We start from the raw sequence: 24,243 nt of genomic DNA, 5'->3' as shown, positions 1-24,243 counted from the left end.
AAGTGTAGCTATTTTATATCACGGGGTTCCTAAAATGAATCTTTACATTGTAAAGGTCATACAGGTTCACTTTACCACAGGGAATTTTAGGGAATCTAAATACCTTCCTTATTTTTCTCTGCCACCATGATCTTTAGCTCCTGGACACTCAAGAAACTGGAGATACAACCAAGAATTCCAGGTGGTGGATCGAGCAGCCCTGGGCACTGTCATGTGGGAATAGTTTTGCACAGAAAATGTATATTTATGGAAGCTAGGAGAAAAGGGGAATTAATAAAAGACAAAAAAATGCTTTTATAGGTTCCAACAGTAAAGTGAAGATTCACACTGTGGTATAGTTAGAACTTGTTCCAGGCGTGCCAGGCTTGCTTGGCAAGTTGGAAAGCACACTTTTGTGTTTGCTAAGAACTGTATAGCTCCACCCTGACCCACAAATTGTGGCCCAGTTCGTCTTCTGGAGAAGCAATAGCAGCACAGGCAACAGAGAATAAAATAACACAGGTGTTGGATGATCTGTTTTCACTGGCTGTGTGAATGTTGATTATATTTAAGCTACTCACGGCCACAAAAACAACCCATGAATTTAATGATCCATTATTCGGGGATCTGTAGCCATAAATCTGATTGTTTGCTATAGATCTGCCTTTCTTAACTTTTTTATTATAGAGGATTTCAAAAAAGTCAATCAGGGTTGTTAGAAAGAAAACCCCCATTGCAGGGATCAGGAAAATGCCTTTTACAGTGCCAGTCAAAATGCAAAAAGATCACTGGTGTCATCCTACTGGCTCTGCCAAATGGCATTGTCCTTGAACTATGCAGGCAGCATCAGATGGGAGGTCAGTTAGCCAAAACTCAAGGAAAACCCCAACAACTACTGGAGAAAACCTGGTTAGAGGAGTTCCCACAAAACCCTGGTTTCCTGCACACATCAAGAAAAAACACAAAAATTCAACATGAAAATTATTTTCCATTTGGTTAGTTACTTTGCCCTTAATGGTCAAGTTTAAATAATTGGTGGGAGCTCCCATAATACAGACCTATCTACCCCATGTTGGTAATCTTTTCTTTTTTTTAAATTTCTAATGGTATTGGCTTTTAACATCCTGTATGATTCTCCTTTGAAAGGCACCATTAGACACAGTATGATAAAGTATGTATCTAACAACTTGGATGGTCAGTAATTGAGCTAAATAACCGCTTTGCTCCATCTAAGCAAACTTTATGCTTCAAAGCATAAGCATTACTTGGCTATCCTAATTATAAAAAGATAAGCAGTCCCAAATGTATTTAGATAAACTGGTTCATATAACCAGTTATTGTCTATAATACAGATTAATATTTTTTCATTGTTTCTTCCAGTTAATATACAACTTCATTAAATGCCTAATGACTTCAGGGTGTAGTTAGGGGAACCAAACAATTCCTGTAGACTTGTTCCAGCAGATTATACTTGTTTTGACTAATACTTCACACGTACTATTAAAGCCTGCTTTTGCTATAGTGCTACAATTTTCATGAGGTGCATATTTTTGAAACAGCTTACGACAAGAATTAAATATATACTTATGTAACCAGCACATTTTTATAGCTATTGAAAACCCTAGGCTGAAATGTCTTGTTTCATTCTTTAGTAACATGATGGAAATAGCATAAACTGTAAAGACCATGAGGAGTATATAAATCTGAGTCAGCACATTGACTTGAAAATAATTTGCATCTCATTACAGGTTATTGTGGAAAAATATGAATGTCCACAGTAACAGTATAGAATGTTTATTGCATCTTTTCTAAACTAATTCTGAAACTCTTGATAGCTCTGTTATGCCCCTCCACCATAAATTATGCATTATGGAAATTGGAAATGTAATATTGTTTAAGGAGCTGCAATGAAGTGCTGCATTGGATATACACTGCTTGGCATACATCTATACAGAGTGGCCATAAGATTCATGTTCTTTAACCCTTTGGGTAAACTTGGTTTGCTCATGCACATTCGTGAACAATGAAATGTCTCTAAAGCCCAAATTTTATTTTTAGTTTTGGATTTGGTGAAGATCTTCTGAATTGTCTGTATCCCATTAATTAAAGTAGATTTAATGTCCATGTTTGTAGTGGTGGCTACTGCCATTAAGACAGTAGAGTGAAAATCCAAAATTTCTAATTATTACTAGAAGGAAAGTCTTTTAATAAGGACACAGCTTATGGGGACAACTGTCCCAAAGGGTTTTCACTATATTTAGGGAGAGTTCCTCTCACTACATGTTGTGTCTACAGGATAGGAATAAAGGGTGCTTTTTCTAATGGACCAAAGATGGCAAAAACAGGGGTTTTAACCATTCATTACACTATACAAAGGCCAACTCACATAAACACATTCCTATTAGAATTCAATGTCTGACAATGCCAGTGTAAAGCCAAAAAATGGTGTTACAATTTTTAATATTATTTAACAACAGAGGGCATCAACTTTGGGAGAGTAATATTTTCATAATGGCCTAATATGATTTACTGGGACAGTCTGTCTTTATAATATTAAACATTCAATTTTAATGTAAATTTGGAGAAAGTTTGCAAATGCTACTTAATGTACTTTAGTGATGTAGTATTATTTTCAACAGGGGTGTTGTAATGATTGGAAACTCTCATCTTATTGTCAACTGTTTTATACTTTTACTCAACAATGAGATGGCATGAAAGTTTACATTTACTAAATAAAAGAGTGTTTTTGATGCATATGATTTTTTAAAGATAAACTCTAATAATTCCCAATGTATTGCAAGATTTAAAGGTGAAACGTTGGCACAAAAATGTTTCTTGTAGTATATTTCTCCTACACATAGAAACAAAGGATACTAATTCCCTCTCTGCACCAAATGACTTTGTTAATCAAATACTAAAAAGCAGTACTTTTATCAATGTGTGACATTTAGCCTTTGCAGATCACAGTTGTAGGTTAGACCACCCAACAGAGGCTGCTTAAAGAAACCCACAGAGGGGGGATACAAAGCTGATCACTCTGCACAAGGAGAGTATACTGCATTACCTGGTCCTTGTTTCGGGAAATTTCTGCAGTTGTTTAATGATGTATTGCTGCACAGATCCATACAAAATACAAAAAGCACACAAAAACTCTTTTTGTTTTATTTTTGCCTGGATCTTTGCTTTAAAGTATCAATCCCATAAGTTGTATGTGATTCATGAAATGACGGGCTGTGTTTGTGGTTTCCAGTACAACCTTGGAAAACCAATGTTTGAGTAAAGCAGAAAGATTTTGGCTGATTCAGGTTTTCTTTGCATACCCTAGATTAGGGTGATTCTATGTGCTCCAAACAATCTCAGCACATACATTTATCAGAAAGGAAGGCTACATGTATGTGGGGTAATCATTTGTCAAATATGTTATCACTGTCTTAGGTGTTCAGATATTTATTATGCAAAGTTTTGTGGAATTCTATTAAACTAAAGTTTCCCTGCAGTGCACACAGCTGCTACTTTAATCAAAAAGCAATATTTACTTTAGTGATGTGTTTTGGTGCATGAAAAAAATTGGTGCAGTTCTGCTCGAGTTAAATAAAGAGGAATTTCATTGAGAATCAGGTGCTCCAATGATACCCGCGTGTGAATTCTACTATAACCCACTGTTTATTTTCTAATGAATATAGATGCACATGGCATATATTATAATATATCTGTACCAGATCTATAGCTTGAAGCAGTCTTTTTTAGAATTGTCAACATCCTGAAAACATAATATAGATCAAAGACAATAAACAAGAAAATCTGGTTCCTTAATACAAGCTCCCAGCAACAACAAAACACAAGCTGGGTCCCAGCCAAGAAGCTAAAAATGCCTGGCTTATTTGATTGGGAGCTGCTGGGTTTGCCTAAAATTACCAAAAGCAATATGAGGGAAGAGAAACATAGAGCTAGTGAAACATAGTACCTGTCTGAGGTAGAATTCTTCCATTGCTGTACAAAAAGTAACTGCTTAGGTAAATCGCTGATGTCCAGAAAAGCCACATTTTGGCTGTTGAGTTTGGTTGACTCTACCTGTTTAGAATGGATACAAAATTATACAATTATTATCACTTGTTATTTGTAACCTTAGTGAATATGTTAATTGGGTGAAATGTGCAGAAATATTTTAAGCAGTAAAGGCTTTGTGGAAAAGAATTATGTGTACCCAATGGCCATTGTGTCATACTGTATACAATGAAAATGGGAGTGAAAAAAAGTCTTACAAATACCCTTTAAAGAGTTTTAGAAGATGTGTAGCTGGAAGGGAAGAGATGTAGTAGGAAAAAGTCACCAATGGGATGAGTATTAAAACTAAATAACACACTATATGTTAAAGCAACATATTACACATGTACCAGGAAACTAGCATTTTCTGAACCAGGAGAGATATAATTGAAGAAATTGTGTGCGGTAATTGACCTTTCACAGCTCAGCACAAATCACACCCTAGGAAGATTATAAGTGGAGTTCATTCTGTTTAATAGGCGAAAAAAAAACTGTAACTGATCATTTCAATTTTCCAACCCACTCATCCACATGTCCTACATTGTTGTGTATTATTATCACCACTCTATACATTGAGAGACTATGGCATGACTGTACCAATATAGGATATATGTAACTCCCATCAGTTATCTTTATGTGCTTGGACAAATGAAAGGTGTCTGGTGATATTTTACAGACCTTATTAAATATGATTGCTCTTTAAACTGTTACTATATACATTCCCAAGTGCTGCAGGGAGGGTTGCTCATTTTGTGCTGTATTTGCAAGAATCACTGTGCAGTAATCATGGCAGAGACGAATACCATTGTGGTATTATAAAGTGTTTTCAATAGACCTCAGGCTACATAAAGGAACCTACAAGAAAGACACAGGATCCAAGTGTATTTTCTATTTGTGCAGACAGATTATCACTTAAAGAATTTTTAGACAAACAACCCCAAGACTCAACACATACATATAAATATTTATTTCTTTACTATCAAGCAGTAAAATAGAAAAGAAGAAGTTAACAATGACATCTGATGTGTCACTAGGTGATTAGCCTGACCAGGCAAGTCTCCTTATCAGAATCATGTACAGGCACATACATGCTAGGATTCCCAGCTGCACATTTGGACCTATATTATTCCCAAGGCCCTGGGCGTATGACCTCTTTTCTTATAACACATAACTTGTTCAGAAAGGCCAGTAAGTGGGTAGAGAAATGTTACTGGAAGGGAAGGGAGGAGAAATGCAAGCAATAAAGAAATTTAAAATGGTTATGCACCAAAAGCTTTTTGATGCATTCAAAAGTGTTCTTTAAAAGGCTATACAAAACTAGGATCATATGCAAACAAAATGTAATTTATAGAAGCCAATCTATTTTTACATTCTATCAGTTGTGGAACAGTACAATTATGGTACTTGATTTGTTATTATGAGTTACTAAACTTTTCTAATTTTGCCCAAAAAGACATTTATCCATTTTTTAAGACACATTACTCTGACATATGTGCATTGGTTATAGTTATGCCAATAAAATGCAATCTATAGTATGCACTGATCCTAATCAACATTTGGAGGGTTATTCATAAAGAATAACATCAATCGGAAATCAGTTTTCATTGCTCTGGAGTTTGAATGGCTGGTATAGTACATTGCATTTTGTCCATCATCACCACACTTTGCATTGAGCACTCTCACTTGTCTGGATTTAAATTATAATACCCTGTGTTTTACTATATTAAAAGAAAACAAATAGATAAAGCTTCAACTCCTCAGTTCACCTAAAAGTTAATTTACAATTATGTCTGGTTTTTATTTGATGCAATTATCTAGCAATGGCATAAAATACCCAAGAGTTTATACAACCCAAAAACTGGACAGGGAAAGTTAGTGGCTGCACAATGTGCTCTGAATATTATACCATAGTCTGTATTTCCTTTTTACATGAGCAATTCAGCAAACTGGAACGTTCAGGTTTCCTTAAATTCAATGAGCTGGCAGATGTGATGTAATTATTTTAGCAGAGACTGTTTCCATAGGAGGACCTCCAGAAAGAGGCACATAAAGGCTAGTTTGGATGGTTGTGTTACACACTTTGAGTTTAACCATTGATATGAAAGGATTCATTCTAGATAAACCATAATTCAAATGGTATTATATACTTATGTATTATAGATAGAATACTGATTTAACTACATATTTGCATTCATTGCACTAAATAGATGATGCATTAAACCTTTTAAAAACTCTCCAGAAAAAAACAGTTAAAATTGGAAGCAAAAAGTGATAATCCACATAAATAGAAAAATACACAGCCACCCAAGTTAGAAGTCAAGCTCACAAAAGTCTAATAGAAGAGTAACACTGGCAAGAAATAAATCACTCATCACAGGATGTCCTCTTTATGTCTGGTGCCATATGGATGTACCATGCCAATCAGAACAGGAGATTCTGCTTATCAAAAATGTGGACAATGCCCTATCTCTGAACCAGTACATAGGCCACTCAGCAACTAAATTCTGCATTCAGACTCACCGCTTTTTGAGGCTGACCCTCCTCAGACACAGGATTTTGGATCCATGTTGCAGAAAAAAACCCTTGAAGCTCAGCAATATTCCCTGTGTGCTGAAACTTCTCTCTGTCTTCCCTACCCCTCCCTTCTCCTCCTCCTTTCTCAAACTTTTTTTTCCTCCCCTCTTTTCCAAACTCTCATCCCCCTTCTCAGTTTACTATCTTTCAATCTGCACATCTGCTGCTTAGTTTTCCTTTGCTGTCCCTCTTCCATCACTTTTCTTTTTTGATGTTTTTATAGTGTCCTAGAACAACGCAGATAACTTTTTCTCTTTATTTATTGTCACATCACAAAGAATACACAGTGCTGACTATCACTGCAAACCTTAAATAACAGCGATTTTATCTGCAAAAAAAGTGCAAGTGCTTCATCTTACTAATTAAAAAACAGATATACAATTACTCCCATCAACAATTACTGTGAGATGTTACATAGGTGTTTGAGCACTTGCACAATACTCACTAAATAACACACTGCCATGCCATGTATTTATTTACCTATTCATGAATACAAGTGAAATCAAGTTCATAGACACTAGGTTGCCTCCAAAGGCACAGTTAACAATACACACTAAAGGCATTTATCCCAAACTTAGAGCTCCGGTGTGATACTACCCTAAAGAATGAAGTTTTCAGCCCCAGCCTACCCTGGCCCCTGAACTCTCATCGTACTAGCATGCCATGGTTCCAGAAGAGACCCCCTTTGCACCCAGAACTCCAAAATTTAAACATTTAGAAGGTACTTGTTCAAAAAGGTGCCAAAATAGTCCATAGGCCAGAAAATAAGTGAAGCAGAGTAGTAATTGCTACCTGTGCCCATCCAGTTACCACCTATGTAGCAACAGTCATCCAACCATCTCTCCCCTGTGGAAAGTTCCAGAGCTATCCAGAATTTGAACCTTAACCCTTTCAACACTTAAAGTGACCTTGCTCTATTAAAGGTGGGCTATGCAACGCTACATGCCATATTTCAGACCAAGGGACATTATCACTTGGTTATTGTTTTTTTTTATTCACAAAGACTGAAAGAATGAAAGTCATAATTTGCTCATTGCTCGAGGAACCTCCAGCCAACTTTGAAGGAGCCCTAGGGTTCTACTAAACTCTGGTTAGGAAGCTCTATTTACTTAAATATGTTACCTAAATGGAAGTTCTGAGACTTCTGCTGACTTTATATCTAAGGTCGCTGTACCCTGCAGCAGTTTCTTTGCTTTTGGATGTCTGCACAAGTTTTATAGCTAAATAACTTGCATAAAGTATGATAAATGTACACTCTATCCTATGGTAACATTTTTTTGTTGAAATGAATGGTCATAAAAATGTTATTTAGTTTGCAAAGAAATTTAAAGGTGACCATAAACAAGACAATATATTTATTGACTTGATGGTTAGGTGCAGTTTGCTTAGGAATACTGAAGTATGCTAAACATCACAACATTACTTTGCAAGGGAGCATTGCTGGGAAAACTTTATAAAACATTGCAATGGGTCCAAATGCTTTTGAGTTCACAGAAGCAGTGTGAGAGGACCCAGCATGGAATCAAAGGGCAGTAGGGCATCAGAGGAATTATAGCCAAAGGAACTTGGTTTAAAGTACGTAGAGAATGAACCAGGTGCATGGACACAACACCAATCCAATACAAAGTCCAATACAAAGATGACTGTACCATAGTTTGCTGCTTGGTTTTATAGAAGAGTGGAAAATTCTGAAGGAAACTCAAAGGCTCTCAGAAAACAGAAAAGATAGTGGAAAGCTAGAACTGTACCTGTACCTGTACATTCCCACTACAAACAGGGACGGGCCGGTAAGAAACTTTCCTTCTCCTAATCACACTATCGATTATCCCACCCATTCCGTTACCCCCCTAATAATCTTTGCCCACCTTCATTGCTATGTCACCCCTTCCTCTACTAAACTAACTCCTCTAAATTTCTCTAAGCTTAACCCTTCCACTGCCTGCTCCCTATCCCATCCTAGTCATCTATGCCTTCCATTAATCCTCCTTCATTCTTCCTTTGCAGAGCTTTCTGGAATGCGAGGACATGTTTTTGCTCTGGACACAACAAAGAACATAAAAAGAGACTATGTGCAGTTGAAGTTTAGGAACTTGCCCTCAGATTCAGCAGACACTCACCCTCCTAATTTGTAGATTCTGACTTCTGATTCTGAATTCTGAGTTCAAGGGATGCAGAAAACTATGAGTATTATGGCCTCCAGAAGAAATAAACCAAGAGGTATGCTACACCCAAAAGATATATTTTTTTTATTTATAGTGCAGTAATCCCTCTCCTCTTGGTTATAAGAGCCTGGAAAAGATCTGCTAATCAAGTCTGCCTGCTATATAATGTAGCCATTGCCTTTCTTTGTCCCATGACATTAAACTACAGAAGAAGACACATTTTTGTATAACAACTTAACCTATTTTTGCCACTTTGTGCCTAGTCTGTGGGGAGAATATAGGGGCTTTTCCTAAATAATCAACATAAGCCTATATGCTCTGCAAACTAGAATTTCAATGTAGAGTATATCTCAATATGTACTGCTTTTAGTTGTTAAATTAATGCTATTCTACAATGGCTTGGTGGCTAGCAATAATGCCTTATAGCCAAAGTCCCAAGTTTAAATCTTGACCAGGACACTAAAGCTACGTACACACGTCAGATTTTTATCGCCCGATAATCGGCATCGGCCAATTATCGGGCGAAAATCTGCCGTGTGTACAGTCGGTGTCGTCCATCGTCCGGACGACCGACCTGCCGGATCCACGGACGATGGACAACAGCCGATCCTAATGAAAGGGAAGGGGAGAACGCGCAGCAGGGTGCCGCTCCGTCGCTCTCCCCCTCCCCTCTCCATAGAGCATGAACGGTGCTGTATGTACAGCACCGTTCATGCATCGTGCACTCCCTTGTCGTTGGAAAGGATCGTGAAAGATCCTTTCCAACGACAAAAATTGGAAGTGTGTACGCAGCTTAAATGCATACAACTTGTATGTTCTAAGCTACGTACACACGTCCAATGGTTCTCGCCCGATAATCGACTCATGGCTGATAGCGGATGAAAATCTGGCATATCTGGAAAATATCCGAAAATCTGGCTGTTACCGGACGAAAATCTGGCATGTGTACATCGTCCGAATGGCTGTCCTGGCGGATCCACGGAGGATGGAGAGTGCGCAGCGGTATGCCACTCTGTCATTCTGCCTCTGCATGGAGCAGAGCAGTGCTGTGTCTACAGCACTCACTCATGCATCGTGCAGTGCTTAGTCATTGGAAAGGATCGTGAAAGATCCTTTCCAACGACTACAAATGCACGTGTGTATGCCGCTTTATTTAGCTTTTCTCTAAATTTGGCCATAGGCTATGGTAAAACCATTAGACTGTGAACTTTACTGAGGGACAATTAGTGACATGGCTATGGACTGTGGATTATGTTATGCTATATGAATACAAGATAATAATAGATTCCAGTTCTGTAATACATTTTGTCATTATTTTTGTAGTTTAGTAGAGCTGCAAGCGACTGCATAACTCTTTGGCTTCTCTCTGTGCCTATGTTTCCCATAAATACTATATTATGAAAATGAGAATTACAGGATAGGGGAAGATACATGAACTGCCAAAGGCATTTTTACTCTGTAATACTGTTGGTACTGAGAGATGGTGGGCAGTGATTATCTGAAAGACAGTGCATACTGTGCAAATGTGCTTTCCATGTTTTTTTTTTGTTAAATCGAAACAACTTTAGGCCTAAAGAGGCCTGAAAGGCCAATTTTTTTATTTAAAAAAGTGACTAATATTGAATAAAATGTACTATCAATATATAAAGAAAACGTTAGTGCAACTGGGCAGTCTTAGGATTCTTCTTCCAGTGAACTTCCACTTCCACTTATTTAAAAGAACAATTGGTCCCTAACTAATATTATGTCAGAATGGAGACCAGTTGCATAACGCATTAAAAAGATTCCTTTCTTATTCAAACCTTATATGAAAAATTAAGTACTGAACAGTTATTTTTGGTGACTTTTTTTCTAGATGTTTCAACAAATGATGTCTCATAGTTATAGGAAATATTTATTGGAAATGTTTTCAATCAAAGGTCTGGATTTGGCTCTGTAATGAGGTCCAGATTTCTACAACCCTTGCTGTTTAGAAATCACTCTCTAAAGTTCTTGTCCGTCTATGATTTATGAAATCTGAATACATCACAAGACTGCTTATATGGTTTACGGGGTAGCATAACCCACAAATTTACATTACAAAGTCTAATTAAGCACTGCAGGTGAATTACAACAGATATTCATCATTAATAGCATGTGGTCCTGTTGTTCTTTGCATGTAAAAGGATACTCAAGCATGCAAAATGTAACAATCATATACCGTGTTTCCCCGAAAATAAGACCTACCCCGAAAGTAAGACCTAGCACTATTTTCTAAACCTGCCCTAATATAAGACCTACCCCGAAAGTAAGACCTAGCACTATTTTCTAAACCTGCCCTAATATAAGACCTACCCCGAAAATAAGACCTAGTGTAAATCTGTCCAGTTCAGGAAAAAAACCCACCCAAAACTGTAATTCAGCCTAAAAAATCTAAAGCTTAATACCCCCATCTAAAATTTAAAATCCTAATCTAAAGCTTAATAATCCGCACGCAAGCCCTAGCGCCCGCCCCCCCCATCCCCCCCCCCACACGCGGGGGTCCGTAACAGCCAGCCCACCCCTGCTCTAGATCCCCCTTAACTACATACAGCAGGTCAGAGAAGAAAAAGAAAAGAAAAGAAAAGCATACATAAATTAAAAACCGGAGGACAGTACTCACCGAGTCGTGTTCTTTCCCTGTGAAGGCAGCGGGACACTGAAAGAAAGCATGCGGAAGTGCACACTCCGGAGCCGCACAAGCCATGCTTTCTTTCTAGTTCCGGCTCCTGTCACAGGCGGAGTGATACTACATGCACTCCGCCTGTCAGAAGCCAGAACTCGGGCTCGCGTCTTCCGAAAGGTAAGTTTTTTTTTATTTTTAAGACCTACCCCGAAAATAAGACCTAGTGTGTTTTTAGGAGCCAAAAAAAATATAAGACAGTGTCTTATTTTCGGGGAAACACGGTACTTGTAGTGCTCAGTGGTGAATTTTAGTGGATTTGCTGGCTGATACTTGGAGAATCATTTTAACATGTTTTATATATGAAATGTCTGCAGAACAACCCTTTTTAGAAAATGCCAGAAGTGGCAGAGCCAAAGTATCACTGCAGAGTTCACCTGTCTTTTTTATGGACATGGGCTGATATATACTATGTAATTTGTATTTTAAACTGTAAATAATACACACATTGCCTGGTGTAATTTCTTGAAGACTAAAAAAGTTTTGCAGGAATGCTGTAAGCATACATATGCCTTTTGCACCCACCGTTCCCACTGTGCCTCCATTACCTTCACTCATCCCTTCATTTATTCTCTTGTTGTATCTTTTTTTATTTTTTTTTATTTAAACAGGGTTAACTAATCTGTTAACCAGTTCCAAGACTTAAATATATGTGAAAGGAATTCTGGAACAGAAACTCGGATAGAGATAAAATGTGTTTTTCAATAGTAGTAGGGAAAAAATGGAACCCCTGTTTGATTTTTATTTTGTCTGGGTCCCTGCTACAGATTCTACTTGTCTGGTGGAACCAGAATTGATGGCAAATTTCTCCTAATAGGGCCCCGGATAGCAGTAAAACCCAAAAGGAGTTTCAACTCTTCATTTCAAAAAGTGATATAAAATCTTTTGATTGACATAAACTATAAGAAAAGAGTCACTTAGCAGATAAGTATGATTGATTCATATGGTATATCTATTTTTCTGTGCATTAAATTTGACATTATTAAAATATGCTGTGAATAGGTGTCAAAAATTGTAATGTGTGCTTTTTTAAATACACCAAAAGCAAAATTGTTTTATCTTTACAAAAGAACCTATTTTATTCCTCATTAGGAAAACTGCACAATAGCTGTTCATTGTAACTATCTCAGGTAAGCACTGTAATAAATCAATGTCCTGTTTTATGAATTATTAAAAAATAAGCCACCAAGAGAGATGAGGTGCTTGCCAAAGTGCTAGCTGGCCAAAAAAATACTTTACTACTCAGACTGATTACTGAGAGTTTCACACTGATGCCTGGAAGATAAACTTCTATCAACTCTATAACTACATGAAGCCAAGATTTGGAGATCCTGATAAAAATTTTTTTACCCTAAAGTATTATTATTATTATTATTATTATTAATAATAATAAACAGGATTTATATAGCGCCAACATATTACGCAGCGCTGTACATAACATACATGTAAAAAGTATATCTGTAAATATGTTCCCGACAGTAAATAGTTAATTTTGGAAATTTTAAGAAAGAAACCACTTTTTGCTGTGGATCTGTTCTTTCTTTTTTTGGTTAATGTCTACAGAAAAAAATCAGAATAATGCATTAGGCCAAAGCGACTGCAATCCTTTCTATTACTTAGGCAGCTGTGCTTCCTTCATCATGCTTGCTGACTCAATGCCTTCTCACTAGAATTCCATGAGTAAATGATTTGGATGTCACAACAAGTTGTGGACAGAAGTAATTACTTTATGATGTGCTCGATCCTTGTGGAAACAGCGCACGTTCATCTATCCATGCCCACACAACTACAGCTCTGAATGTGATCACTATGAGAGAATGTTTCTACCATTACTGTATCATCACTGCTCACAATGCAGGCATGGAAAAAGAGCCGTCATTGCTGGAGAGAAGGTTGGAAGGAGGTGCAGGTTTTGTTTATTCCACCAACTCCCTCTTGTTACTGACATGTCATGTATGGCCAGAGGGAGAATACGACTACTTGGCAGTGGCTTGAGTGGAGGCAAAGGAGGTGGAGGAAGCAGACTGGGCTACAGTGATTCTACATATTTGTTGCCCACGTATTGTCAATACTGCCTGTTTGTTGCCACATTGCCTGTTTACTCTCTGTATATTTTAATGAATGCTTATTCCTTACTATTGCATTTTCACTGTTTCTAATTTGTCATCCATGCGTTGCAGCTTTAAGAAAAGGGGCTTCTATTTGTCAGACATGGTTTAGAGAAGTGCTATATATAACGCAAAATGAAGGTTAAAGAGAATATTAAGGTTCAAACTACTATATAAGAATAAAAAGTCAGTGCAATCTCAATATATTTGTACAGGTATACATGTAAGAATGTGCAGCAATCAAGCAAAGGTTAGTTTTTCCAAATGATATTTTGGCTAGGATACATGTATGTATTGCTGCTGCATTGGTACATTACCTATACATTACTTATACAGCATTTGCTTGATATTTAATTACATATTTCCCTCTTCATTTAAAGCAGGGGGGTCCCCAACCCCCCATTCCATCTGACAGATGGGCCGCGAGAGCATGGAGACCAGTGGGGGTCCGCGGCTCTTGCCAATGCACAAGGGTCAGGCAAGGGACCCTGCTTGGGGGGGGCGCATCGGCCAGGGCTGCGGACCATGTCTCCTGTACGGATCGCAGGCTTAGGGCGATGGGGTGTCTTTCTGGACACCACCAAACTGCCCATTCTCCCATCACAGACTCAGTACTGCAATAGAAGAGTGGGCGGGTTCTGGCAATATGACGTCACTCGGGGGGAAGTTTCTTCCCCTTTGAGAGACACTCAAACCCGCGTGGTCTGGAGTCTGTAAAGTCAGTGGTCCGCGAGCTGCAAAAGGTTGGGGACCACTGATTTAAAGCACCTGCATTGTTTGGATAAATGCCCTCCATGTTATACTGTTTTTGGTATATTGCACATTATAAAGAAATACGGCATGATAATTTGGCCTTTTGCCTTAAAAACCTCTGCTGCAGATTGCCCTTACTGGGAACCATATATTTTGGGGTGTCTTCTTATAAATCACATTATGAGTTATTAACTAAAATCTTAGGCAGTGTATCTCAGATAGAGTTTAAGGAACCCTAGGGTTCCTCTAAACCAGGGGTCGGCAAACTATGGCCTTTAGGCTAGATATGGCCCAGCCGGTAGTTCGTTCCGGCCTTACACCTTCCTGGACGACCTAGGCCTCCGGAGCCGCGGGTTGCCGGCCAGATCTGCCAAGGGGCATTAGGAACTGCCGGAGCCGCTGGAGGTCCGGTGCCGCCTCCTTGCTGTTGCTCCCCTATTTACTGCGGCCGGCGTTGATACTTCTGCCTCTGGGGTATCTAGGGAACACTCCCTGAAGGAAAATCTCTCTCCTCCGCAATGCATACGGAAAAGAGAGATTTCGCATCAGGGGGTGTTCCCTGGTGGTGGGCGGAGCCATTAGGGCGGGACTCAGAGTCCGGCCTGGTGTGCTCCTGCCCACCCCCGAAATGGCCTAGTAACCATAAAAGTTTGCGGACCCCTGCTCTAAAGGTTGCTTGGGGTTCCTTGAGCAATAAGTCAATGAGCAATTTACGTGGTCAATGATCATTTTGACAATCAATGGTCAACTGGTCAGTTATCATTTTGACCAATGATCATTTTGGCTATCAGTGACATTTTTCCAGAGAAATATAAGAGGCATTCTTCATAGTGACCACCACACTACTGTACTGGGAGTTGTGGATATAAAAAAAAAAGAGGTTCCTTGAAGACCTGAAAGTCATTTTAAGGGGTTCCCCCACATTAAATGGTACACTGACCTAACAAATTTGTGTTTGTGTGTTGTTTGGATGTCTCTGTGTAAATACTTTGCTTGTTTGAGATGATATTCTTCATTCTCCTCTGGAAGCTCTAAAGTATACATGTTGGGAAAAAAAGAAGGCTTTGTAAAATTATGTAAAATGTTTGGAAAAAATTATGTTTGCGAGGTTTGAAACGTTTTTTGAAGACGCTCTCTTCCACTGGCAATTTACTGGTGAATGAGAGTTTTATGTGTAAACACAAGTTGTAAATGTATTGTTTTACTACTTGTAAGAAAACAAGAACACTCCAGGGAGTACCTATAATAGTCAATACACTTTGTTTGCATACATATTGGGGGTACTTCATTTTTGTTTTAGGGTGGCCTAAAAGCTGTCATATACTTACTGGAGTATATATGAAATGTCGTAGGTCAAAATCTGTACTGCAGAAGTTACTGGTCAGAATCTTACCCATTGCCTACAAACATGCTGCTCTAACCAAAAATAGTAAAACTTGTAACATATGAGAATAAACCATGGGTTAATGGTAGAATAGTAAAAAAAAAACACTATTTGAAGGCAAGACAAACATAATTTAAAAATTATTGATATGCAAAAAGGAAAAATGTAGTCTTGTAGCATAAAAAACATTGGCATTGTAGGGCTTAAAATCCGACAATATCCATGCTACATTTATTATGCAGATAGCTGTTGGCTTTGCCTAGAGCATCACTCCTTGAGGAGATTGCAAAATTTTTTATTCTTTTTTCAGAAAAAAATATTGCCCCACAAAGGTTCTAAGTAGAACATTACAGAAAAATACCATGAATATCAGTCTAAAGAAGGATACAAAAAAAACCCAAAATATAAACAACAGCATGTGTCATTGTGTGCTATTCTTGAAGCCATTTGGGAGTTTCAGAGACTTCCTATCTATTTTCTTTTTCTATTTAGGGAGAGACTGAGAAACTGAAAAAAAGGTAAAGTGGTAAAGAGGTGAAAGAAGTAAATGATAAGAACATAAAGAAAAGGAAGGAGAATTAAGAAGTCATGGAGAGGGGTTAGAAGGACGAGACTAAACTTCAGACCAAAAACACCAGTCCATAAAAACCATCCTAGAGTATGAGACTGATGTCTAATTTCCTTCTATCAGGTTTCAATCTTCCAGAGTGTTAAAACTCAATAAAAAAAAAAATCACAAAAATAGTTTTAACTTGGCAGTAGGTATTCAGCAAAAGTTTTCCAAAATCAGCATTCTGTCTCCTGGTCTTTCATTACAGCACCACTCCTCTGTCACTTAGCCTTAGGTGTCTGTCTGTTCCTTCAGACAGACCTCTACAAATTTGTGCAGACAGTTTTGCTACCACTGCACCACTATCTCATCAGCCCAAATATTAATATCTTTTGTGTTGAACAGAGTTTTTAGCCTTTAGTTTAGAAATTTCCAGGCCTTTCTGCCATAGGCCTAGACACACCAACTCTTCCTCTGATGAGTTTCAGCTTGATTGAGGTCAGGCCTTTAGTAGTGCATATTAGGAGTCCATCAGTTCATACATTTAAAATTCTTACACGTGATATGAAAAGATCAGCAACTTGTAGAGGGGGGTTAAGATCTTTACGTTGCTATGAGAACTGTTCATGATAAAATCAAAATGCAAGATGCACAACTTCTTGTTGGTAATACAATAAAATATTTGCAAAAAATGACCATCAAAGCATGATTTTAACATGTCGATAAAGGCGTGGGGTTGTGGAGGGCCATTGGCATGGGTTTGAAAGGGGGTTTAGGCTGGGTCTACATGGACATTTTTAAAAAGCCATGTAAACGCTCTTATCAAGTTTATATGTGTTTTATTAACTTTTATTAGCATCTTAAAGCTTGCCTCATTTCCCGCGTTTACGTTTCAAGTGCTTATAAACACGTGAAAATTTAGAAAAACTCCTCCATTGCGTTTTCGCGCATCAACCCATCGTTTTAATTTTTTTAAACATTCCAAGCAGTGTTATAGATAACGCTTATAAACGTGCCACAAGGAAAGGTCCTGGTGTAGATTGGCCCATTGGAATGCATGGGAACTTCATGGGATTTTAAAGCCTCAGGTTAAATGCTGGGGAACATGTCCTTGTAGACTAAGCCTAAAAGGGTTTAAAAAAATGGAAGGAGGTGGACCATTGGATAGTCCCAGAAGAGACTTTTGAGGATAGAGACCATGAGAAGAGTGTTTATCAGAGGAGCAAGGTGGGGATGGGAGTAATGGTCTATAATTTACAGAATAGGAATCATCTGTAATATTGTTCTATTGTTTGGTATTTGTATTGTAATTTACATGTGTTTTACAACATTTCTGCATGGATAACTCTGTATACAATATATTATTTTTATGTGTGTGTCAACTCTATTGCTGACGACCACCTTAGAACTTACAGGAAGAATTTCCTTACAATAGTTTTCCCCTTGCAGAAGTATCAACCTTTCTTCCTTGCTTAAAGGGACAGATCCGTCATGGGTGTACGTATATACGTGGGTATACGGATTCTGGCTGCATTGAAAAACTGATGTTTTTAACCTTTACCTTTAACAGTTTTAACCTGTTTTTCTTTCTTTGGATAGGCGGTTAATATGAGGAGGAAGCATAGTACTTTGATAAATGAATGACAATTTATGAATTATTTTTCATACTTGCACCCAGAAAGCTCATAATATTGGGCATTCACAATATATACGAAGTAAGGTAGCTTTGTTTTATTTACATGTCCAACAGGTCTTAAAAGTCTGAGGGTAGATTTTGTGTAAGACAGTCTGTACTTTATATGTATTATATGAATATTTCATAACCATATTCCTGAAATATGCCAGATTTAGAAGAGCAATGATCCAAGTATAAGCTATTCTTCTTCTCTTTCTAAGGTAAAACTGACCTGTAAATTGCTTTTACATTTAATTAAAATGAAACTTATCTAAGTCTGGGGTGTGTGGAAGAATTGCATATGATTTCTGTGTGTCATTATGAAAGTCTAATAGGAAAATATTTTTAGCAAGGGAATAGCAAATTAGTTGCTTGTCATGTAGGTCACACTATGGGTTATCTAAACCATTGGTCATTTTTTTGAAGACTTTATCTGCAGTAACACAACCCATAGTAAAAGAGACCTTCAGAGTGGTACCAATTGTGGGTTTTAAGGGATCTGGTGTTTCTTTGCCAGAAATTGCAGTGGGATATCAATATATTCTTGCTGCAGAGTAATGCAATGTTTACAAGCATGCCTAGTACACAATGTCTAGTACCATTTCCAGGGTAAACACTCCAAGGTAGGTTAATTTACTTGCACTCCCACAAAATGTCATCTATCTACACATTTTCCCCCAAGTCTAAGTGTTGAAGGACCATTTTTAGGAAAATGCCAGTTCATTCTATCAAAGTGCTTCTCTGCATCTTCCAGTGTCTCCCTGTTACCTGAGAGCAGACAGCAAGTCACCTCCAGTCGTTTCATATCCATGATAATAGCACCCAGTGCATTCAGGAGATGCAACCTAATTTGATTTTAATTCACTTCCTTGTGGGGTGGCAATAGTTACTTTTCACCAGGACTTTTAGTTTTTAGTACTGTATGCCAAACATGAATGCTGTCAAAAATAGAAAGTCACACTTTTTCCAAATAGAATGTCTACTGGGAAAGTGCTTCAAATGTCCACTGAGAAAGGGTATGGTAGACCTCCAGGTCCAGAGAAAATTTAAAAAGCTTGGAGATGCAAGCTCAGCCTTCAAGAACCAATGATCATGATAGAAAAGGATTCGCTCTTCAAACTTCAGGAGAAACCAAGCAGAGATCCGGATCCTCTACTCCAGATTGAATGGAGGGGTTCCCCAAAAACAAAGGGGTTAGGATAGGTGAGAGGTAGAGCTCATACAAAAATTAATCAAAAAAAGATAGACAAGATTATTCAATATGGTTTATTTCTGGGGGAGGAATTAGCCAATCATGGGCAATGTTAAAGGCAAGTGATATAACGGTATCTCACTAAAAAATTGTTCGACCATCACCTACTGTTCATATTTAGAATAGTGACACCAGTCCACAAACCTAGCAAGAATTTAGGCAACATAAAATAGCAGAGCATCAGCAACCCCAAGCCCCCGAGCAATTTGGAATGAATGCAGCTTCTTATTCATACAAGGCTATTTATTGCCCCATATAAAGTTAAAAATATTTGTTTTCAAATTGTTAAAAGAATATCAGAGGAGCTGTACTAGCAGGGTCTGTGAGAAATAAAAAAGCCTTGGCAATATAATAATTTTAACACCAAGTATTCAGCCCAATCATGTCAATGTACCAGAACTCCACTGTTGTAAGTCCGCTTTATTCTTTTACAATAGAGGAAGGATGTTGAACTGAATTAACCAGGAAAGATCACTGGGCAAAACCATACCTAAATATTTTATGACCACCTCAGCCCATTTAGAAGAAAAACAATGATACAGATACTTCTAGAGGACCATCAGATAAAGCATTGATACCCTCTGATTTATATTAATCTTAAATAGAAAAACAGGGTCATACATAGTGAATTCCCTTATGAAATTGGTCAATGAGGTATTCAGATAGATGGCCCTAAAGATACAATTGTCCACATACATACATCATCTGCAATCCGGAAACCTGTAATGTCGGGGTTGGTGTGTATGGAGCACAACAAAGGCTCCAAAGTAGGAATGAAGACAATAGTGGACAATTTACAGCTCTGACTGGTACCATTGAATATGGGGAAATAATCCAACAGGTACCCATGTACTCTGAGGCTCAGGGACAGGAGTAAACCTAATCTATGACATCATATTTATTACCAGTCCAATATATACCAATGTCTGCTTTTTAAACGTCCAATACACTCAAAAGTCAAAAGTCAGTCCAAAATCAGATCCAGATTTAGTAACAAGATCAGTGTGTAACAGGGATAACAGGGATATAGGCCGCAACTGAATCCAGGAGGAAATTGATCTCTTTAGTCAAATTAAAAGCTAACAAAAAATGAGGTGCTAAACTAGTCTACAAAGTTTTGTAATATGGTAAAAAGATGTCCTAAGAAGAAAGTTGCAGAAGTTGCAAGGGAATTTAATAATGTTTTGTTGCTTCAACTTTGGAACTTTGTGAGGTCATAGAGGTGCTCCAGTGAAAATGTTATAGTTCCATTTAAAAACTGTGGAAGGTTGCTTTGTCTTAGACTTACTGATAATCTGCTGAACAAAAGTGATCTCCCATTGACAACGGAGTGCATGGGTTAACATTTTACTACTCCTATTATCAAACTCTTGGAAAGGTCTGTAGCATTTGTCTCCACTGTTCGGTAAAAAGGTAGGGAGGTAGGGTTCGGGAGCCTACATAAATCCACCAACTGCTGATGAATAAGGCATTTTTTGATATATCTCAGCAGACGAACTACTAATTTGTGGGCAACACTTAGCTATGGGATGCAAACAAAATTGAAATCTCCACCTAAATTTAGAATGTCCTCCCCAAACTCTGCTAAACAAGCCAATATTTTGTCCAAAAACTAAGCCTGATTCTGAAAATTCTAAAATCTGAAATTCCTAAAATTTTGACTCTGCTAATAAGTGAAATTAATTTCTCTGGCACATTAAGACAGTTAACATTGAAAGAAAAAAATGGAGCCATGAAAATTCTTTAGGAGGAGAAACAGAATTCAAGAGAAAAAAGGATGTAAAAAAAAAGGGCAGCAAAAGAAGAGGAGGGACAGTAGGAGGAAAGAAAGCAGCAAAAGGTGGCAATAATCACTGGTTTAAAAACATGGCACATACACAGATTGATGGAATCTGCCAGTGAAAGAGAAACAACTGTTAAGAAAAATCTAAAGCACAGAGGTCTCAAGAAGATTTAGCAGTTCACTGGTAACAAAAAATCTTTAGGCCTACGGATTATTTGTAAGGTCTTTGCAGGAATCTCGTTTTTTCTTCCTGCAACGAAGGTGAGTGGAGGTTTCAAATGGTTGTAAAGGCCAGCCCAGAGGTGAAATTTGTGATCATTCAAAAAAAGAAAGTCCAATGAGTTAAGGATAAACTATAATGGGGTCAGTTGGTGAGTTCAGCTGTTATAAATATCATAAGCAGAAAGTTCAGGAACAGAGCATATACAGTTCTCCGATGAGGGGAAAATCATTAATCACAAAGATTATCCTGTGTCTTAGGCGGGCAGTGAGGAATGCTTCCGAGACAGGTCCTGTAGTGAGTTTGTGGTATTTCTAAAGTTCCCAGAAGGTTAGGTAAACCTCCTAATTAAAGACAAGAAGCAAATTTGCCTTCACAGTGTACACTTAATTGAAAAGGGAAACCCCATCTGTATTTGTTGTTGTTAGTGTGAAAGTCTTCCTTTACCGCTGGTGTAAACATCTCAAAGTTAAGATATGCCTGAACACACCACACAACAGCTAAATTGGGATTCCATTAAAAGTGAAAGCATTCTGTGACCCATCTGCCTTCCTAATAGTTTATTTAGGCTAATAAAATTAAATGCCACATTTGGCATTACAAGGTCCAGAAGAATTTTGGTCCCTAGCCCCTGAGGCTCTGTAGACTTTGTCCATTTCAAAATTGTAGTTTTTGGGCTAATTCAAAAGGCTTTAAAATAGCAGTCACTCTGATATGATTCTGAGGCTTTATAGTTTCAGGTACCAAATAGTCATATTTATCTAATCACCCTGATGCTTGATACATGTTGTCTGCAGTCTTTCATCCTGCTGGGAGCCAAGAGATGCCTGTGAAGGACTTCTGGAATTAATGGAACATCCATCAGAGGCATAGGGCAAGATGTCCTGTACTAACCTATGTATCAGTAATGTGTCAGCTATCTTGTCCTTGTGGAATCACCAGGTCACAGGAGTAGTGGAGCTGCAATGGGAAAAAAGCAGGAGCTCCACCTGGGGGGGGGGGGGGGGTGAATAGTGTTGTTTGATAATTTGCAATCCCTGGGTTGATGTATGCCCATGGTAAGGTGTTTCAGTGCTTGTGTAGATGTAAGACAGCCTGGGTGTAAGCAGAAACCACAGAGAAGGTTAATCTACCCAGCCATTTGCCAAGTCATGCCCACTAAAAAACAGCCTTCATCATGACCTGAGGAATATTGGCTTTTATTGAAACTTTACCAATTCTAATCTTAACCAAGACTCCTTCTGAGCAGGTCCTCCAGTATATATTGAGGAAAATTAAAAAAATTATTTGCTGCATCAAAAGAATAACTACCCATGCCAGATGACTAATATTTCGAATGGCCCTGGGTTTTTTAAGGGTATTGTCAAAAACAGCTACTTTTTTAGTGATTTCACATGTACAGGGGCAGTGAAGAACTGTATAAAGGCAAATGAGAAAGAAGATGTGATAAAAGTTGTCCAAGGTTGTGGTTTCCTTTTTAATACTGATGTTTTAACTTTCCTGGGAAACCTTACATTTCATAATGTGTATTTACAATCCTTAGTAAGTTAATACAACAACAGGGGATATAAATATACAATTAAAAGACTTGTTTAGAATAATGTTTTGCATTGTGTACACAGATGTGTAGCTCTTGAGGCTACACATGACATAATAATTTACACATAATAATTTACTGGACTACATGACATCATTTTTGCTTTCAATGATGAGTAGAAGGAATGAATGTAAGACGTGAAATTGCCTGCTGTTTCAGCACTTTTAATTACATCCAGGGCTGTGTTGACCATAATGTCTCAAGTAGACCAATGTCCAGAGTGGCAGGGTAAAGGGGGCTCAAAACTTACTTGCTATTTTTTCTTATTTGGTTTTTCATTTATTCCTACCATTGACATTTGGCAAATAAATTACTTAAGGCTTTCAGAGAATAAGTTGCATAACCGTCATTAGATTTTGAGAAGAGTATGGAGACTCATAGCATAGAAAGAAACACAAAACAATCTTTCCTTTGTTTTTTTTTGAGTCTGTAGCTGTGAATATAGAGAAGACAGTGTGCTGTCTCGGTTTCTCTAATAAATCATTCTAAGATTCGTTTTACTAAAAAGATTGCATAATTCAAGAAGTTGAGCTTTGACAAAAGTAACAGTCATCCTGGTGTACAGAAAGAAGTTGGATGGTTAAAAACAGCCTGACCAAAATCCCAAATAAATGAAAAAATGCTAATTCTAAAAATGATAATCTTAATTTAAAATGTTTTTAAGTTTGTGGACAACTCCACCTCCGGTGCTGACCCCAAAAACTTACTGCTTTGTGATCAGAGCTGGTCATATTCTCAGTTAAATAGTTTCTTTTGCCTACAACCTCACTTCTTGTGAATTAGTCTGTTCTGACAATACTACTCTTGGTATTGAATGTCATTGCACAGAACATTTGGGTTTGCTTATAAAAAGAGTAGAGAAAAACCTTGGAAGTAGATAAACTGGATTGCTGCTTCTTCTCACAATTCAAGTCTGTATATAAACCAATTTCTGGTAGACAATCGATCACCACCCTTCGAAACCCAAGGACTCAGGCCTGTTTGGTAAATGTCAGATGCACTGTTTTTTTTAATTAGACTCCTAAAAGGTTGCTGAAAATGTGCTATTCGGCTGGCTGATATTATATCTCCAAATAAAACTGATAGTTTAAAATTTTCTTTGAATGGCCAAAATCCATAGAGTTCCTAAATCCAGAAAGTGTGACCTAATTGAAATGATGCCCTTAGTAAATTGCACTCTTGCCTTGCAGTACTAAATAGGGTTTTTGTTCAAATCTCAGCCAGGACATTATCTGCATGGAATTTGTATGCTCTCTCCTTGCTTGTCTGGGTTTCCTCCCACATCTAAAAGCATGTTGTGATTCCCTATGTAGAATCTTTATAGATGTAATTAACTGCTTTATCGTTAATTTGGTAATTTTGTCTCTGACTGACGTACTCTCTGCTGTTTGCACTACTGATCTGTGGTTATCCTCTGATCATCTGAGAGTAAGAATTTGTCTTTTCGGTAAGGTAAATATG

The 24,243-nt window shown here is 37.8% G+C and overlaps 1 protein-coding gene across 5 annotated transcripts in view; it reads right to left on the bottom strand.

Moving 5' to 3' along the window:
- The window catches only part of COL16A1 (collagen type XVI alpha 1 chain), a 126,245-nt gene extending 119,616 nt beyond the window's left edge, over window positions 1-6,629 (bottom strand). For all 5 annotated transcript variants that reach the window (XM_072418620.1, XM_072418629.1, XM_072418647.1 and 2 more), the window contains exons 1-2: window positions 6,544-6,629; window positions 3,944-4,050 (exon numbers count right to left, since the gene is read on the bottom strand). In XM_072418620.1, the coding sequence (XP_072274721.1) occupies window positions 3,944-4,022 (79 nt within the window). In that variant the 5' untranslated portion in view covers window positions 4,023-4,050; window positions 6,544-6,629. The remainder of the gene's footprint in view (window positions 1-3,943; window positions 4,051-6,543) is intronic.
- Window positions 6,630-24,243: the final 17,614 nt, after the last annotated feature.

Source organism: Pyxicephalus adspersus, chromosome 1 (genome assembly GCF_032062135.1).
Source record: "Pyxicephalus adspersus chromosome 1, UCB_Pads_2.0, whole genome shotgun sequence".
NCBI classification, from domain to species: Eukaryota; Metazoa; Chordata; class Amphibia; order Anura; family Pyxicephalidae; genus Pyxicephalus; species Pyxicephalus adspersus.
The sequence above is the reverse complement of the archived record's forward strand: the minus strand, read 5'-3'. Positions and strand labels throughout refer to the sequence as shown.